This window comes from Adelges cooleyi, unplaced genomic scaffold, assembly GCF_023614345.1.
Source record: "Adelges cooleyi isolate 19-005CV unplaced genomic scaffold, UGA_ACOO_1.1 ACOO_flye_CR_arks_rails_tigmint_CR_PRNA_9, whole genome shotgun sequence".
Classification (NCBI taxonomy): Eukaryota; Metazoa; Arthropoda; class Insecta; order Hemiptera; family Adelgidae; genus Adelges; species Adelges cooleyi.
In genome coordinates, this window is record NW_026096579.1 from 3836853 (window position 1) to 3857453 (window position 20601).

At 35.4% G+C, this 20601-nt stretch overlaps 1 protein-coding gene across 4 annotated transcripts in view; it reads right to left on the reverse strand.

The window, feature by feature from the left end:
- The window catches only part of LOC126846936 (protein sprint), a 74134-nt gene that overhangs the window by 42218 nt on the left and 11315 nt on the right, over window positions 1–20601 (reverse strand). For 2 of the 4 annotated variants that reach the window (XM_050586843.1, XM_050586840.1), the window contains exon 1: window positions 837–1605. In XM_050586843.1, coding sequence (XP_050442800.1) covers window positions 837–919 — 83 coding nt within the window. In that variant the 5' untranslated portion in view covers window positions 920–1605. Of the gene's footprint in view, window positions 1–836; window positions 1606–18809; window positions 18887–20601 lie in introns of those variants that run through there. The other 2 variants (XM_050586844.1, XM_050586842.1) reach the window with 2 other exon arrangements.

Genomic DNA, 20601 nt, shown 5'->3' on the forward strand with positions numbered 1-20601 from the left:
ACGATAGGTCGGCGTGCGTAAATGATTAATTTCACAAGCACGGTGGACGCACGCGAACAAAGAGCGCGCGGTGCACCGGAATGATCTGCGACCGAGTTTTACCCTGCCTCCGGCGCTCACTGGCCAACATCTGTTCTGGACACGAGAGAGACCGGTGCAGTATAAATTAACCACCATCGCCACCGCTGCACGGGCCTTTGGTAGCGCGCGCACACATGTCAGTAAAGGCATCTACGGCGAGTAAGTCTGGGCAGTGCAGAAGGCGCCACCGGTGCGATGAAAATGATCGAAACAGTTAATTGAAAACCGCTAACAACAGATGGTAATGCATAGGAATTATATTGTTTTCGAACGGTCCAGAAGCGCAACGCGAAAACAAACGTATTATTTTTTTGTAGCCCTTGACCGATGCTTATTTGTCGTACAAACATAATCTTGCGTCGTTAAACACACACACACCCGGCGAGCATTATTATTAATTCGCTTTAGACGGCAGGCGTCATGCACTCTGGACGTAGTTTATTATTTAAAACCCTCAGTACGCGTAAGAAAAAAAAAACAAACCAGCTCAAAAAAACTTGTAACCTCTCGTAAAGTGATTACGTCCGCATCCGAACGTGAGATAATCTCTGGTTAGGCCGATCATCATAAAAACGCGTTACGCGTAACAGAAGAAGAAGAAGAAGAAAACACAATATTAGTATAACCAAAGCTAAGCGGCAGTCGCTCTATGATATAGAGTCTATATTTATAGTATTATGAATACTGTTTGTTGTTTTTCGGTCCAGCAAAATAGGCAAATGTTACACAATAGAAAATAACCATTGTCGACTCACCTATGGGGAGGGACGTACGTGGGAGACACCATGGTACTTCCTATAGGCTTTATAAGCACAGACGTATACCGCGTTATCAACATTGTAGCGTCGCCTTCATGGGTTCTGTTGTTGAACACACGCGGACAAACACATTAAAAACAATAACATGTACTTTTCACGTTAAGACCACAAGATAACAAGGCGACGCGGTCGAGGCTGAAATAACGTCTACGGTTTTTACGGTCGCCGGGATTGAGTCTTATCACGCCGTTGTCATAAAATACATACACAACGATAACTAGAAAAAAATATTATGCGTTTCTATTCGTTATGTTTCCAAACTATATTATTAACAACAATGTACTCAAATTTTGGCCGTTTTTAGCTGAAGCGTTTGTTACGCGTTTTAACTATCGGAGACCCACGGGTCGAGGAAAATATAGTTCTTTGCTACATTCATATGGGTTGGTGGTCAGTACGGTTCAAGTCGCACGGGCGAGGGACAACCGCGCACTTTTGCGGGTAAATTGTAAACTACCCTTTTGGAAGTCGGTCAAACCAGTTGGTAATATTATCATAATCCGTGACCGTTATTTCAGACTAGACCTCGAGGCGGAATTTTTCGACTTTACATTTTCACAAGGCGACGTCATTTGCGGCGTTCGGTTCGAACACTCGTATCAGGCCGAAAACTGGCGGCAAAAAAACCAACGCAAAAGCACCGAAAAGTAAGTATGAAAAAAAAAAATAACACACATTTACAACAGGCTCAAACGACAAGACGTCGACGAGGCGGCACGCACGCACATACTGACTGTGTGCGCGTAACCGGTTGACCGCCACAGCCGATCGATCGTGGACGTGCGGTACCCTCACCGTGTATGTAGGCGTGTACTGACACACACTGTATAACAGTGTACACATGCGACGTGCCCCTACCGAAGCCTCGCATGTATGTTGTTGTTATTATAATGCACGCACGGGACAAGACGTTGATAAACACCGCCGCCGCCGCATTATATATAGGTAGTACAATAACCGGATAAAAAAAAAATATTTAAAAAAAAAAACACCCGAGTTCAATAATATATTATTGTTAACAATATATTCCTTAACGGTCAAACGGCGAGGCCAAAAGTTGACGGTACACATATATTGTTGTCGCGTCACCTCAGGGCCTAAGGCGTTTACTCGGGTTAAACGTGATTGACGATCCGAGCGTGGTGAGGCGCGTTCGAGCAAGAATTTGTCGTCCTAATACAACGCTGTTATAATCCTATGGCACACAGACTTACACTTTATTGAATGAGTTAATTTAGAAGGCGCGTCAAGAACGTCCAGCTTCTTCACAATAGAGCTTTTCTACTTCTAATTTTCCATAGAAACGCGAAATGGCGCAAAAGCCGATACGCCTAAGTCGGAGCACTCGGGAGTTGAACATTTTTAAAAAACTTTTCATCAAAATAATATGTATATTTTTGTTCAAAACCGTTCTCGTCGCTTGAGATTAAAAATTAAGTAATAATTTAACAATGCTATGTATCATTTGGTTATTTATCAAACATTTATGAGTTTTTTCATTATTCGATGAGCAGAACTATTTCTCATCTCCGTACAATTGTTTTTGTTCGTTTTATATAGATGACAACCAAAGTCGGGCGAAATTTAAATAAGATAATAATATTATTTACCGATAAAATATTATCTTATATATTGTACTTGATTTCAATTAAATTTTATAACTGTATTTAAAATAATATCGTCAATTACAAAGTTAAAGATTCACCAATTGATTATGACTTAAAGAAGCTTTTTTTTTTTTTTGCATATATACATTGTGTAAAATATTATTTGGAATTCAAATTTTAAACATATAATTGCCTTCCTCTGCTTTGTTTTACTCTATTCCAGCACTAGTTGTACATATAAAAAATTACACTGTAGGTACATAGTATAGTAGGTAGACTATACGATGTCATCGCGACGAAAGGATATTAGAAAGTACGTAATGGGGTACAACAGCTTTTTTTTTCCTCGTCAAACAATAGAACACGATAGAGCGGATGGACGTAAAAAAAAATAATAATAAAAAAAGACGAACGCTTTCATTTAAAAACAATCGCGTCTGTTGATTTTTTTCCTGTCGCCGGAAACGCAACGTTTCAAAATAAAATAAAAAAGTAGCTTTGCCCTTAGGGTATAACATTTCAGCTTTAGGCATGCAAAAGAAACGGTCGGATAATGATCTTCCACAATAGGCGTACTATAATAATGAATAAAATAAAAAAGACATTATATAATATATAATATACGTTATCTGAGTTTTGAAATATTATAAAGTTGTAATTGTTATAAATATTATAAATACAAGGAGATCCGGGACAAAATGTATAGTTGGATCAGCTAAAATTATGACTAATAAATTAATAGTTGGAACTAAATGTTTAGTAAAGCAACTATTAAATAACATTTGGATGATTTTCTGATAGGTATATCCACGTCAATAGTTATAGGCCAACGTTTCGGACTCCATTGCAGAGTCCATCTTCAGGGCGATATGGACCCTGCAAAGAGTCCAAAACGTCGGCCAATAACTATTGACGTGGATATATTCGAAAATCATCCAAATGATATATCAATCCACGAAAGCTTTAACGCATTCAAAACTATTTAATAAATTTACCAAACTACACATTTGTGTTTTTAGTTAGTTTAGAACGTGAAATCAAATAATAATTTACACAATTGTCATAAAATATATTCGCATAATATAACACCAGGAAGAATTATTTTTTATTTTGCATTACTATAATACTATTTTTATATAGTCTGTCATCGAATACATTCTTACCGCGTGTGCGTTATATAGGTTTAAAAAAACACCTTGACATTTATAAGATACATTTTTGAATTAGCATCGATATTATAGCACGCCAGTCCGAGATAATTTTCTTTTTTTTTTTACCATGGATCACTAAACTAAATAATAATTTATCAGCCAGCAACAGTGAAGAATGTTTATTTGTATTTTGTTCGACTTCTTTTTAACATAACCGCAAGAACTTAGCTAGGAAAGATTTGTCACGTCAAGGTGAACAAGACATAATATAATACATCGTATTTTAACCAATCGGTTTTATCTTTAATACGAAAAATAATACTATTTTAAAATATAATATATATATATATATATATGTTCAAATGTTCTACTATATATAGTATGTATAAACCGTAAGACAATTTACATATTAAGCGAAAGTAAAAGCTAAGTAACCGTGAAGTCGAAAAAAAAAAGTTTATCATTGATATAAAACGTGTGCAGTGTTTACCATAGAAAAATAAGAATTATATTAACAAGGAAAATGAGTAAAAAAATGACCTAATAATAGAATTTAACCGCGAAATCAACGACGACAATCAGTACCCAACGTTAGTACATTTTCTAATATTCGTAAATGTTGAAGAAAAAAATAAACATGACACGAACTGAAAAAACAAGATCACCGGAATCGGCTTATCGACAAAGTCATGCCGTTAACAAAATCCAGATTTATGTGAATGCTGTGTATGCAAAGATTGCAAACCCTCCTCGTGTTACCCGAACGGGTGGAAAAACACTTCGTATAAACTGACAATGTGTTTAGCATATTTTTTTTTTGTTGTTTGTTTCTGACATCATGAAAATACATTACCGCCGGGGATAGTATTTACAGACCGTCAACCAAACCAGTTGGCCGGTCATTTATGTTTTACTAACATTTCTCGGTAGAAAAACATTACGGTACACAATTTTCCTATAGTGTTGACCTCGCCCGTGTAAGGAGACCGATATCATGTACAGGCAACATAATATGTCTGTAAACATACATCACATGGGCGTACTTTTATTTTAGTATAACCGACAATAAAAACAATCGACAGCGACATGGGCGGGAGACTTAATTAGGTGAAATATGTCTAGAAATTATTATAAAGGTATTGTATAGTAGTAGTAGTAGTAGTAGTAGTATACATAGTAAGATGAAAAGGGATGATCGGGTTTTCGATAGAGAATAGGTCGGGGCGTGTTCCGTAGACAATAAACGAATAATTATACATACAATACACGGTTTCGTATACGTGCACTTAGCTATTTTTTTTTTCTTCATATTATCGTTATGTGTATTAATGAGAACGCACTCGCTTGCCGTGTTTTATTTTAAAGGAGTGTCACATATGTGTACTTGGCGTCGCGTGTGGTTTCACCGGTCCCGCCGACCGACACGTGTACAATTAGAGGGCACTCGACCCGAAATCATCACACTTCACACACATTTCCATTTACCATGTATATAGGTACATGCATTTCAGATCTCCCATAGAAAATGCCAGCAAACCGCTGGCCGAAACACGTATTCGACCTACCTAATGTCCAATAATAACGAGTTGCTTCCGACGTCCAAAAGATGCTGTACTATAAAATATGTATTATATTTTAGCCAAAGTATGTTCGCGCGGCCGACAACCAACCATGTGGATATTTATTGTAATCGAATACCGTAACTGTTTAAAGTGGCCACGGCGGTCGTAAATGCGTGGCCGAGTGGATGTTTTTAAATAAACCATCGTTTATCTCCATCGAAAGGGATATATCGCTTATTTTAAGATTAAAAGAGGGCTGAGGCGTCCGAATAGGGTCTAATAATATGAAAGTAATGTGTAGGATGCATGGCATTCGGGAAAGAGAGGAGTTTTCGAACTCTAGTCGGTGGCGGTCACCCGCGCTGGTTCGTGGTGGTCATAAAAACATAATAATGGGGAGAATCCTTATAATATTAGTCCCTGGGGTTTCATTAGGAGACACCCGATACTCTGCCCTCGTCGCTTCACTCGGGGATCTCAATTTACGAATAGCGAAATAAAAAATGTGCGTTATTTACTTCCGATACGGACAGACCTCTAACATGCAAACAGGAAAGAAGACTTTCAAATTCCACGCTAAACATCGATTTATTTATGGGTCGATCCAGAATTTAAATGCCATCTTATTCAGGTGCCGTTAAGTATACTATTACGTTAAAATATCATAATTATTAAAAACGTAGGTCCAGTTAATGTAGCCAATAAAACCCACGTATAAATAAATAACGATACGAATAACATATATACATATATGAGTATTTATTTTTACTTATTATAACGCTTAGGCAGTAATATGAACAAAATAAATAGTTTTTTTTAAATAAAAATAGTTGCATTTAAGAAAATATGTAGATATATACGTCCTAAAAGCCTAGTTAACAAACCAGCAATGTGCAATAGCTAAAAAGTATATGAATTAACTTAATTGGATTAAAGACTAATTAAAGTACCATAACAATATTGTGTGATTACTGATTATAATTTACTGGTTTTCCGGTATTTACACTTTTCCTTTTTAGCGTACCACAGGCGAGAATGAAATACTATAATAATTTTAATTTTAATAAACGTAAAAACTGCTATTGTTATTAAAAAAGAAATTATTATGGTGGTCGTTGTTTTTTTTAAAACGAGAGAGAGGAGGTGAAATTAAAAACCAACCAAGTGACTATAAATAAAACTGCGATGCTCTTTGCGTGGCCCCCTAACGTACTTCAGAGGACTCTTTACAAAATGAGAAAACTTCAAACAATATTGGACCTCGTTCAGATAGACGTGGAGGTAGAGGTAGCATACCCCAACTTTTTCAACCCCCACTGCGATTAATGACGGAGTTCAAAAACAGCAGGCGTTCACAATATTGTCGAAACGTCCACTTACTCTATACGTGTGTCTGTTATGGGTCTAAGATATCGCCGTTAAAATATCTCAACTATATGGCGAAGATTTACAACAGTAGTTATAGTAGGCAGACATTTTTTGAGTTGGCTAACAAAAAAATTGTTCGAAGAAATACATTTTACTCAAATTCACATTGAATAGAAAGTGAAAATTAATGTTTTATTAAATAACTAACTACACTTAGTGTTCTCCTACTGAACAGTGTACTTCAAGTACCTTGCAAATAGTACTTCTATAAAGTTATATGACGTGGCTATGGTGAAATTCACACGCGAAACCACACACTACATATTAAATATGCATACATGCTCGAGCTGGTTTAACACAATGATCATTTTTGTACGGTTTGTATTCTCTTGTAGATGGCCTATGGGTGGTACCTGGGGAGATTTCGATACTTAACTATGGTGTTAAATGTTTATAGGCAAACAAGGAGCCGGCGCCGGCGTTGTGGTGGAATAAAACCGTAGGTAGTATACTCGCATATTGTAGTAATGCGATTTCCATTAACACGAGTTTGCTGCATTATGTGCGACTTGAACAGTGGAGAGAGAGGGGCCAAGGGTTTTGCTTACGACCCAATGGATATTAGATTACGCGTATGTATACACGGGGGCTTCGCCGTGTATGGGTTTCGAAGACTGGCGATATAGGGGTGATCGAGGGGAGGGACAAGGGTCCCGTTGTACGACAAGGATGTCGTCCACGTTTTGAATATTTCTCACTGGTGGAAGGGGTTTAAGGGGTGTATAATACCGATAAAACCCAATTTACAACATTTGGCGCGTAAGTAATACATGCATAATGTAAAGGAAATTTTAATTATTCGCCCGTCGACTAGCCGCGCGCACACAATGGGACTTTGGCGATAATGGCCTTTGAATTTATGGTGTATGTATGTGAGTGCGGTTAAGAGGACGCACTATAATAGTAAAGTTTTAGCCACGAATGCCTTTTGTGTGAAAGGCTTCTTAAACGTTTGCCGACGCTAAAGGAGCAGGGATTAAACGCACTGTGTCGTTATAAACGCGTAAATTATTTACCCTAAACACTGTAAGGGTGCGTTTTTTTATTCGGTAAAAAGTTTATTTTAATGAAATATATTTCAAACGCTTTTATACAAATATTCCCAGTTTTTTTTTTTTGAGAATTATAATGAGAAAACAATTTTGACCAATTTGACAAACGCGTAGTAGTAAATCCATTAATTTCGTAGCTGCTGACAAATAAAATGTCAACAGCTTTCGAATGAGCACCAACTTATAGTAAGCGAAATTAAATAAATGCCAAATTCCGTAGATATATTAAAGAAGCGTTGAAATGTCAGTTGTATACCGAACTGTAATATTGTGTAATAGTTAAAAAATAATTTTGTTTAACATTTTCGGCATAAAACACTGAACATTTTGTTAAAAAATAATAATTAATTAAATAATGTTAAACCGTTTCAAATCAATCGAAATATTTTTATAAGACTTCATTGCCATACGTAGACGTTTTTAAAAGACCAAATTGTTGACATAATACATTATGTTTAACGAACTAGAAATTTCGTTTCGTAATAAACGAGTGATAGCACTAACACTAGGTTAATTTAACCGAATAATTAATTAACCAGACGGTCAACAGATAAACCGGGCCTTAACGAAGAACAGAAAACCCACTATAGCTGAGCAAAGAAATTAAATTCGTTTATAACGTTTACCATTAATGCCTACAGGTCAGCACTCGTATAATATTTATTTTGAAACGCGGAAAAGAGAAAATAATTTTACACGAGTAAATAGAATAGATGAACGAGAAAACCGGTTCCGTATAAGGCAAAGTCGGTTTTTATCGAAGACGCCTCCTACGCGAACGGGCTTAGCCAATACTCTCAATAATAGCATTACTAACCATAATTTTATTAAGGCCACTTGGTATAATGGCCCGAAGATAATTTTTTTTATGCAACAATATGTTAATAACAGCCATAAAATTACGTTACATAGCATTTAAGTGTTTACTTTAATGAATAAAATACGAATGATTCCGACGTAGTTGAAACATACTTTAATCTTTATAGTGTAACTAAATTAGCGTATTAAATAATTTTATAGATACAAATAACACGATCTCTAGACCTTTAGATAAACTTGTGTTTAATAATAAACAGTACGTTTTCTTTTGGATAATCTGGCGACAAAACTAAACTGATATATTAGATTATCTTTTTTTCGAAACAACAACATAATAATACAGCCACTCAAAAAGAGGTCTCGGCTGAATACAAATGTATATAAAGCGGTCGACGGACTTAAAAAGATCATAAATATTGTTAAATTGAACCGCAGACATATAAAACAACAGTGCGACTATAGGACTGAGGGTGAACAAGGGAGGCGAGGGAAACAAAGCGGAGTCGCGATGTGACATGTTGTGATGAGAACGGCAATGGGTAAAATAAATCGGAAGTTGTAACGCCATGTTAGGGGAGTAGAGTAAAAGCTTTGAAGATATTCTTTTTATGTTTTTTCTTTTTACTCCGTGTCATGGCGGGCGCACTGCGATTTAAATCCATGCAAAATATCAAAATTGTAATACTGCGGTAGACTATGGAAATATAAAATAAAACCAAAATGTTATTATGATGATCTTGATTTTACAAGCGTGCTCTATTGGCTTGCGGGTACCGGTTTTTTTAGCACCCTCGATTTACTGATAGATAATAAATGAAGGGCACCGCGGAAAAACGGTAGTAGTCACATTATGAAATTTTTTTTTCTTCAATTTATGCCAATCGTTTTTTTTTATTTATGTCAATAGATTGTTTAAATAAATACATTTATTATTAGAGTAGCATTTAAGGTGATTTTTTTTTTGTTCTTATGTAAGAGGTAGAGGAATTCACCAACTTTGTTTTTGCTATACTCTAAAATTTTCATAATGTGACAACTACCGTTTTTCCCCTGTGCCCTTCAAGTGTTTTTTTTTATGTAGACATAGCGATTCGAACATGTACCGATTTGTGTTTGAGATTTCGTTGAAGCTCAACCACAAACATTTCTTGTTAGTTTTTTTTTTGTTTTAGCTCCGGTGCGAAGCTGAGAAGGTAATTATTTTCCGTCGCGTTGTCGTGGGATGAAAAATAATGAAACAACTATATTATAGAGTGTGGCGTGACGAGAATTTCAAGATTTATTATGGCTAAAATAATTAACGGACCATGTACGACAGCGACCGACCCCGGGAAGGAAGTATGATTAAGACGATAACAGTTAAATAAACGTTTACACGCGAAAAGAATTATGGACCTAAGCAAACCCTTTGTCGTTCGCGCAGACGGTAACATCCGAGTGAGGAAAACAATATATAATACATTGTATACACTTCTTACCCCTCGGAAAACACTTGTAAAATCAATCACGCTCGCCGTTGTTGCGTTTGGCGATACGCGAAAACTTCCCTTGTTTTCACACAGCTCTGGTACGTGGTCGAGTCGATAAAAGTTGAATTGAAAATCTACCGGTGTAATTTATGCGTTGTCAAAAGTTTAAAGAATTCTCAACGTCTCAATGCCACCGATGCATAAGTCGTTTAAGCCTTCGCCGGCTTCAACAAAACACTATATGCCCACCCTCCCCCCCCCCCATTAACCCGCCCTCAAGAAAGAAAGTGCCTTTGTAATAAACAATGTAACTGTATGATTTACCGCGTTTACGGTGTACGCAATTTCTTATGGAAACAACACTTTAGCATAATGAAATACGCGGTTTTCTTAGACAACGTTAAGCCTACTACCGCGGCAGGGATCAGGTGCGTCGCAGTCGTTCCCTTAAACTTTTTATTACTAAAAAAACGCCCAGGTCTTCACCGGAGTTTTGAACGTCTATTTTGGAAAACTCTTCCACTAAGTGACTGTAAAAATTATGTTTCGACGTTTCCTCTGTCGAGAAGACGTTTTATGACCGTCCGGAACTCAAAAGACCTTTCCGTCTTGCTCGCGTAAAATCTTCAATTTATTTAAGTGTAGACATAATTGCAACGGTGTCTGACGTTCCTCCTATAACGATTCTTAGCTCTTACCGAATGATGTAGCCTGGCCTAGGAGGAACACGCCGTTATATTATTTTACCCAGGTAAACGGTGTAGAAAGCATTTTTACGACTTGAAAACAAAGTAATGGAAGGCGCCCGTTAATTTGAACACTTTTTTTTTCATTTGGTCTAGATAACTTTTAAGTGTATCTTTCATAATTTATAAATAATAAAAGGTTTTTAAAAAAAATACACAAGAAAACATATAAATTTACGGCAACAGATCGAATTCAACAATTATGTATCGTTAAAAAGTTCCATTTTATGATAAATTGTGAATCGATTATTGCCAACAATCATTTCTGCCAATACTAATTTAAAAATACAGTGACGGTCTATATAGTTGAGAGGTTTTATTACAATTAAATTCTATAGTACCAATATATAGATATCTAAACGTTTATGGTTTTTTATAATAATTTACCGATTCATTTATTTTAATCGAAACGTCAATAAGGTTATATATTATTTCCCGTGAACCCATTTTGAACGAATCGAAATAAAAATATAATGAAACAGCAAAAAATCATCTACAAACATGCGCGTTTCAATAAAATATCACGATTCACGATTGTTATTAAAAAAATGCGGCAGTTCTAAAAATAAATGTACAAAAACTTTTCTACAACCGATTAATCTACAACACCGGAGTTTTATATTATTATCTTAAGATTTATCTGAAAAGTTTTAGCCGCAAAAACTTTTGAACATTGGGAAAACACGATTGAATTTTGATCTAATGGCTCTTTATAGATAAACGGTTTTTGGAGCTTACCGACGGTACAATGGAAATCTACTATTAAACAGCCAAATGAGTTTAACTAATTTTAGCGCCGCCCGAAACGATGGGGCATCCTAGGGTCATAGGTCAGCAACGAAATAGCCATCGATGGGAAGTTTGTCTAATTACTATATAGCACGGGGCAACACGGTTTTAATATCCGGCGACGGGTCGGTGGTTAAAACAACAGCGACGCGCATAAAGGAACAATAATCCCATCGATATTTCGTCCCCTCCACACGTGCATTCGGATGAAATATAACGGCAGCGCCGAAGGATTATGGTTCAAAAATGTTATATTATATACATTGTAGAATTTATCGTGCACGCTCGGTAGTATTGCAGGGGTGGCAAAACGGAAAACACCATAATGAAGCTATAAATTAACAGTTTGACGACAAGGGGTTTCGCCGCCCCTCCCGCGTCCCACTCTACAAACCGCAATTACAATAACAACAATTCATTATTACATTTGCACACCGGCTCGTTTTATACAAATTATATAGACGTTTTAAAAGGCAATAATACGCCGTAACGGGACCGGCGCCGACGGTATATATATATATATACATATCACACGCGCTGGCGCGGCCTACGCTTAGACATGCAATAATAAAAAAAACTAATATCGTTTAAAAAAGCAACGACGTCGAACGTGTATTTATTTTTCCGTCATCCTTGTGAAAATATCAACTGCGTAAGGCAAATATAATAAAATCGAACGAGTGTTATTTCCTCTCGACTGGAGTGTCAAGTATGGATTAACGACTCCGGAGGCGTAAACGATGTTATCTGTGATACGTTACTGTATAGGCGTTCCATTGTCCACGGTGGTAATGTGCAGTGCGCGCTGGCGACAATAATAATATAGTGCACACAATCGATAACCGTCGGACGCGATTCAGCCGCACGCCTAATGTGGTTTAGCCGGAATGCAAAGGAAGAGGAAACCGCCGTTCTGGATAAAAGCTGTCGTCGTCAGGTTTGGACCGAAAAAAAGAATCAAAAACAAATGGCGACACTCAAAATTGAACGATTAGTAAAACAAATCGAATAATTTTAAGTGAAAATGTCTGTGAACAGCATCGAGGATTGGAAGAAAGCCTATTAAGATACTTTACACATATGCATATAATCGGTGGACGTTTCAGCGTATGGTGCAACTAACGCTGAATCGAGTGCACTCGTAATCAAACGGACGCGATATACTTAAAAGTAAAACGTGCGTTCTACAAAAAAAAGAACGTCGACCTTAATTGATTATACGCATGTCAATCGTTCGGTTGAATACGGTCACAGTACACTTTCAACAAGACGGGCAGAATGTACAACGTGTGTAACCAACGCGTTCCTAACAATTTCTCGACTTGAAGAGAATTTGAATTAGAAATTTCAATAATCTTTAGCACGATTTTTGGACGACACGTTTATTAATACTTGTGGTGAACATTGTGGTACACGATGGGTTGCTTTCAATAACATAGGCTGTTATGCCGCAGTTTTCTCGTAGTATCCACGGAATAGTGAAAAACTTTATAGGTCTCTGCCGGTATAAATTCGCCGGGGAATTCCCATAAAAGCGATTTATGATCGAGCCCGGTATGCGTTTTATTGTGGCCGCAAGAATGTCGTAGACGGCCGAGCACGCGTTTAAGCTCCGTAATAGAAACAAATAAGAATGACCGACCGGGCTGTTATTTACACGGATCTGTATCCGTAGGGTCTCCTTGGGGAGATGGAAAGGTCCGAGAAGCCTAAGCAAAAATTTACGAAAGAACTTGGAGACAGTAAATCGTCCGGGACAAGAGGAAAAAAAATGTAGGGTCGTCCCCCACAGTGAAGCCGGGTAGTCATCTTTTGTGCGACAAAGGTAGGTAAGACCTAGTTGACGAAATATAATGGGGGTGTTTATTTTTTTAATACGAGTGTACCGGACGTCTAGAAGAAAACTAATTTTTTTCTCCAACCGTGTAGAATGGTCTGCTATTTTTGTTTGTAAAACTTTTAATAAATATTGGGCTCAAATCCGTATTGATAAAATTCCTATGTATTTTTATATTGCATTCGTGAAAAAAATAGTCATTACACTATGTCTGGAAAAAAGTATACATACGTGAGTTTACAGTAGTCTCTGTCGGTCAGTTAAAATTATTAAATTGAGTTGAAAGTTATCATCAGTGCGCAAAGTGAATTAGGCGATTAACAATTGTCATAGAAAATAGTAATTTAAGTTTTTTTCATTAACAAACGAAGCTGATTTGTATCAAATGTATCGTTTGATTCAATACAATTTTTTTAATAATATAGTAAATGCTATGTGAAAGTTGTTGTTTTTTAAAAACCATAAATACACGCGTACTCTAAAAATAGAAATAACTTAACATTAAAAACGACCGATTCTAACTCCTAAGTGTTGCCTGTTGGTTGACGCTGTCACGTTGCTTGTCGCTGCTTCCATTTCTGATTTCCCGTCGCCAGGGGCAAACAGATGAAACGTTAATATGGGAATATGACAGCTGCGGTGGGACCGAGAGGGGAAGTGTGCCTTAGCGCTATCGTATATCTCAGTCCCCGCGTAACATCCAGTTTTGGATAAAAAAAAAGATAAAAAAGTAAGAGTGAAAAGCAGAAAAAAAGCCGTTTTCGAAATCCTAAATACTTTGAATACGATTTTTTGGTACATCGATCTTAAAACTACTCTGAGAGGGTGTGACAAAGGGTGGGTGAAAATGTATCCAAAGAGCACCAGGAAAAATCTTGCAAGGTAATACCGATGTGAAATCGAAATTAATACCGACTAATGGCTCCTGGATAATACACGTCACTCGTGATGGAATACTTTCATGTCCGGGTACAAATGATAAATGACCCGAACTAAACGTAATAAAATATAAAGACGTCAGTCATTGGACAGATTGACTTTTGCGCGTACCGAAAAAGTCGACTTGACGGACAGAAACTTTATGCCGGATGGGTTTTCATTTTGACATTGTAGAAAATAATTTGATAAAAATATATAGTCCGAATCGATTAATGGCAAATAACGGCGCTTTAGATAGGCAATTGTACTCCACTCGAGTAAACCGTATAAACAACACTACGTACATAACTTTTATACCTATAATTTTATACCCATCAGTTTAAAAAAACAAAGAACTCACATATTCAATTTTACGATAAAAATCTTTGTTTAAAAAACTTTAGAGCAAACAAAACAAATGTATTTTTAAAAAAATATATTGATAAAATACTATATAGTATTATCAATGAAATATTGACAATTAAAATATACAAATATAGTCGATTTTAATAATCTAACTTAGATTCAACAAAAATAATAATTAACATTTATTTTTAGATGTATGAAATTAATAATTAGTGATGTGTAAGTATTATACATGATTTTATACAATAACGACTCATATACTATTACTATTTGCCAACACTAAATGATTATGATCCAAACACACTTATTTTTATCAAATTATTATTACCATCTTAGTACGTAGCTTTAAAATATGGTATTTATTATTTCATTAAGCAACTAATTTTGGTGTGAAATAATATATTATTGGAATTATAAAGTTATGTACTCGTTACAATAATATATAAGATAATATCATTTTTTTTATAACTGTACTCTCGTCTATTTCGAATCTACTTTTCTAGCTTTCACTTAACACATTTTCCCGAATTTTCCTAGTTTAGCATAATATCTGAGTTGCCAAGAATATGTATCTAACATGGCTATGACCATTATAATAAAATTTTGTCATAAGTTTCGGTAAAAGTTAGAGAAAAAATACTTTGTATTTTTTAAAATGATTTAAAATTTAAACCTATTTTCTGTTGGACATATATCTTATTTATTAGTTAATACCCATACAATATTTTCAAACATATTAAGTAGTTAAATGATTTATAAAATACATTTAGAATAAACTATTCAACTTACGATACATCTAAATGTTAACAACGTAAAAAAAAGAACTATAATATAAACTCGAGAAGATATTTTAGCAAATACCCGTTTCTGGCCTACGTGTTACCAGTGCAAGTATAAGCTAAATATTCTAGGGGTCTAAAAGTATAACTAGGGATTTTGACTTGCCCAAAGTCAAAAGAAACTACGATTATCCAATTTCAGAACGCCCAGGAAAATATAACGATTTCCATTATGTCCAAAGTATATAACCTCCCTTAAGCTTGTTTTTATCGAACAGAGATCATCATCGGGAACTCTTCGTTGTATCCTATGAACACGTTCACGCACTAAATTTTGGACTGTCTCATTCGCAGTGACATCAAACTAAGTACGACTCGGGCGAGGACAATTCTAATACGGGCATAACCGTATTGTTTAACGGTAAATTGCTGACCGTTAAAGGGGACAACGACAAGAATGCAATTGCAAAGCTTACCGCAGAGAATATTCTCTCGGCACCAACGGGAACGTAACGTGAATTTGTGACTTCTCAGTGCAACCACATCTAAGCACAATCTAAAAAGGCCGATATTCAAGGGGCAAAATGTGCTTTCGCTGATTTTATATTTTATTCTTTTAGCAGCTGCGGTTCACGGTTGGGACCCGAGGAAAAATCCAATGTTCAACCCACCTCCTCCTCGGCGGTATTGCGGCCGGCCTCCTACGGGTCGCGAATTCCGTTATTAGTTTCGGATTAACAAAAGGGATGCTTCAGGAATGCGATTCTGGAATGCGGCTTGTGCCGGCAATCATAACCGAAAGCAGCAATTATTTCGACGGCATAAATCACTGGAGAAGGCCACACGCACGGCAAGCGTAATGCTTATCTCTTACGGTACATAAAACGCGGGGGTTTCGGGCCCAAACGGAACCGAACACCACGGTGGGAAGGAGAACAATGTACATACGGTATGCACATACGTTAAAAAAAAAAATAATAATAATAATTTAATACCACCATATTTTTTCACAATAAAAAATACACAAATATAATATTATGCGCGTTCAAACGCGAACGTACGTAGGTACTCGCATAAACAATATGATGTATGGGCTATATCGACTAACCCCCATTTGCATTTTAGAGTTGTGTATTAAAACAATAAAATCCATATTGAAATGTAGCTGTTATCATATGAAAAAAACGGTGAGAGAGTGCAACTTAATACAGACCGAAGCAATGTCGATTAATAATTATTTTCAAAACGAATAATTTTTTTTTTTTTTTAAACACAATACTTTGTTTCGAAAAATTGTCAGTCCTTTCTTGTACCTAAACCTTGAGTAAGTACTGAAAGCGTTAGCCAGCCCACCCTTGTGCAAACGGCGTTGTTGTTGGTAACACACAGTTTTGGTAACGATGCGATTACACGGGCGCAATAATAATTTGTATGGACACGCGGGTCAAGCACCATCTGTTGGATGGACGTTGTACGCTGCATACAAACTGCCCAGAAAGTATACAGCATATCACCCCTCCTCTTTATATGCCTCTGGTTTTCGGACAGAAATTATTACTATTGGCACGGCTTTTCGAGGTTCGCGTATTGAACATTAAATATGAATGTAATCCTAGACATGGGGGGAGATACTAAATAAAAAATGAACGGAAGGCCGCTATACCATAAAATGAAAACTACATAACGAGCCTCCCCCTCGTTGTCGATAAATAATCATAGACATGCACATGCAGATTCAAAACCTACTAATAAGAGTTGTCGTACAAAAAAAGAGAGCGGTACAAAATAATAGTATACAATTTATTATTAAAATTAGAGGGCGTATAAAAGTAACATTCAACATTATTGAGCACGGTTAGAGTAACCATGCATTCGTTTTACCATAACCACAAACAAGCGTGATTATATTATTAGAGTATTCAGTATCTAAGAACATAACATGTATACAAAACGCACAAGACATATAACTTAGTTAAGTATTAAAAATGTTTGGTACTGTGATTTTTTTTAGTACTTAAATATGTGTAGTTCAAGAGAACTTTACAGTAATGTATGCTAGGGACAAATACTAATTTTAATGGACTTCTGTTAAAAATCATCATTTATCCACAGTTACACTACTTACTTTTACATAATCAACAATTCGAATCTTTTTCAATCTAAATGCAAACGCGTTGCTTTCATATATTTAGTGTATAAATCTATTTCGAAAATGGAACAGAAAAAAAAGCTTTTGTCAAAAGCTCGAGAATATTTATGGAGGGTCCGAGAAATATAGATCTTTTACGCCCTAAATAAGTGTTTTCAAGCTGGACGGACTCGATATTACCGTATATTGAGAATTATTCGTTTCGGGGGCGTTAAGATACGCCAGGGAGATATATTTTAAATCAGAAAAAACGATAAATCGGATTTTCAATGCTGGGATTTGGACGCCAAACTATATTAAAGGTTCGAGTTGGAATAGAAAAGCGATTATACGTGTGTCTACAAGAAGCCTAGTTGACTGCTATTTAAGAAACGTTTTACAAGTAAACTATTCGTATGCACAAATTATTGTTTTAAAAATCTATTGCATGCTAATAATTTAGTTAAAGGAGAACACCAGTTCAAAATATATTCAAGGCATTCGTCGCGAGTCGCGTAAATGTACCATATAAACACATTTCATTACAACGGATATGATGAGGCGACTGAAAATTCTAACTGAGAGCACTCGAAAAGATTAAAGTTTGACCGTATTCACTGTTTTTATTTATTTTTTTATAAACAAAAAATCGTTTTATTTTCTAAAACTACACTAAAAAACGGTGTTTGATCAAATGTAAACGACCCGCAGCTTTGTCGACACTCGACATTGTTAAACAAGGAAATCATTACTACTACCCTGGTAGATACAAAACCCATTTTATTTGGGGAACGTGCACGACGACAAAAACGGATAGACGAGAGCGTGTGCCATTATTATATCGATGAAATATATTCGGATGGCACTGGAATGCCCAGAAATTCAATATCCGTTGAACGTGACTTAAATGTGCGCCCCTCCCTTCTCGAGGCAAACATTGAATTATCTATGCTACGGGAATTAAATCATTTTTGATTTCGAACGAATAATTCTCCTTTATCTTGTCTTTCCGTTAGTTATGCCATTTGTAAATAATCCAACAGTTATCGCTTACATAAATTATATTTTCCTCGTTAATTTCAAAAAAAATCTTATCGAAAGCGCGTTTGGTTGATTTAAACTTATATTTATCTCCTAGAATAAGGTATTTGGATGAGTAAATGTATTTACTCCTAAATTAAAAAAAAAAAAATTAATTGGCGTGATGCAAGTATATTATGTGCATTGTTTTATGAAAAAACGTTCATGTTGTCTCTTACCTGGTCAACGTCGTAGGCGGCGAATCGTACAGGTCTGTAAGCATGTAGTCTAGATCATTGGCCACGGCACTCAACAACTGAAATACACAAACGCAATGTTTTATTATAATAAACAATATACGCTAAAGTAAAAAATATATTTCTAATGTTTACAGCAAAGAGTAGCCATGGCGACAGCGAAAATACCGCATTAGGTCTTGCGCTAAGGGCAATCTACATAGTAGTACCCTTTTTGTTTTCATGCTAAAACGCTTTATGATTATTTCCAAACAACGGCCACGTTTGCTTTTCTTTACTTCGTTATCTTTTTGGGACTAATGGAAATTGAAATTCGCCACTTTTCTTTATTAAAATAATTTCAAGTACCCGTACTTTCTTCGCTAGGTATTTTTCATTTAGGCAAAACGTTTTGGTTTTTTTTTTTTAATACAATTGTCTTTAATTTAAGTATCCGTACTTTTTTTTTTATAACTGCAGAAAACAACTTAATATAATATTGTTGAATCGAATAAAAAGGCATTTTTCAATGCAAATTTCAAATATAAAAAACATGCCAATAGTTTATTGTTTGTTAAGTTTATGATATATTTTATTAACAAGAGCTTGGGCCCATACGCACATTGTCCATCTCCTCCGGAAATACCAACCAAAGATGTTTTTATGACAGGTAACTAAATTGCATACCGGATTGCATAAAATGTATAAAAAATATAATAATAATATGCTGGTCAGTGTCCATACAATCGTTACCATCACAGATTTCATTTAATCTATGTTACCATTCTCTCTATATTTGTATGTTTGTTTAAAAAATAAAAATGATAACTAATAAAGTCAATAAAAATTGCTTAATATAAACCGAGGACAAAAACATTCCAATGTTAATTTACTTGTCTACCGATAGTGGTACTATTAAGTATTACAAAGATAGGTGACAATTATGATGGCGATTTTGCGAATGTTTTATTTATTTTTTATTATTATTGTGTAGTAAAAAATACTTTTAGTCATACTATGCCGCCGTCGTTTAACTTGTTATCCTATACGATAGAATAATATTTGCAGTTCGACTATAACAACATATTTATTATCCTTTTTCATTTATTACACAGGTTATTATATAAGTATAGGTAAGTAAACAATTCAAACTAAAGTACCGACACATTAAAGTATAAAAAAAACATCACTGTCAGGTACGCGACGTCCGTATTATATATTCACAAGTTACATCGAAATTAATGATCTTTTACTATTTTATATTTGTATATTAGTAGCTTATCCTATGAAATACCAGTAGAAAGGTATTTGTAATCGAATCGTTAATGTGGATAGCTCTTTGCATAGGTAATTAAAAATAATTCATAAGCCCTGATTAACTAAAATGCTCATGTTCAAAGTATTTGTCGAAACAGTTGGTGAAAAAGATAAACAGCAGCTAATCGATTAAAACAAAATTTAACATTATTAAACCGTGACTCATTGTAATTTTTAACAATAAATAGGTACAGACACTACTATAGAAATCACTAAATTATGGTTAAAATAAAAAAAAAAAGCCCACATCAGAGTAAAACCAATACCTTCTCGCTTTGCATCGAAGCTAAAATACATTATACAATTAGATAAGACACTCGCGACTGAACTTTATAGTACGTTCAGCCACATAACTTATTGACGATATAATTGTAAGTTAAGTATTAAGGACTAGTGTTAATTTATTTTTTTTAAAAATGTTTTAATAAAAATTATCAATTATTTTTCTATCTTTCATTGAACTTTTTATTATATCATT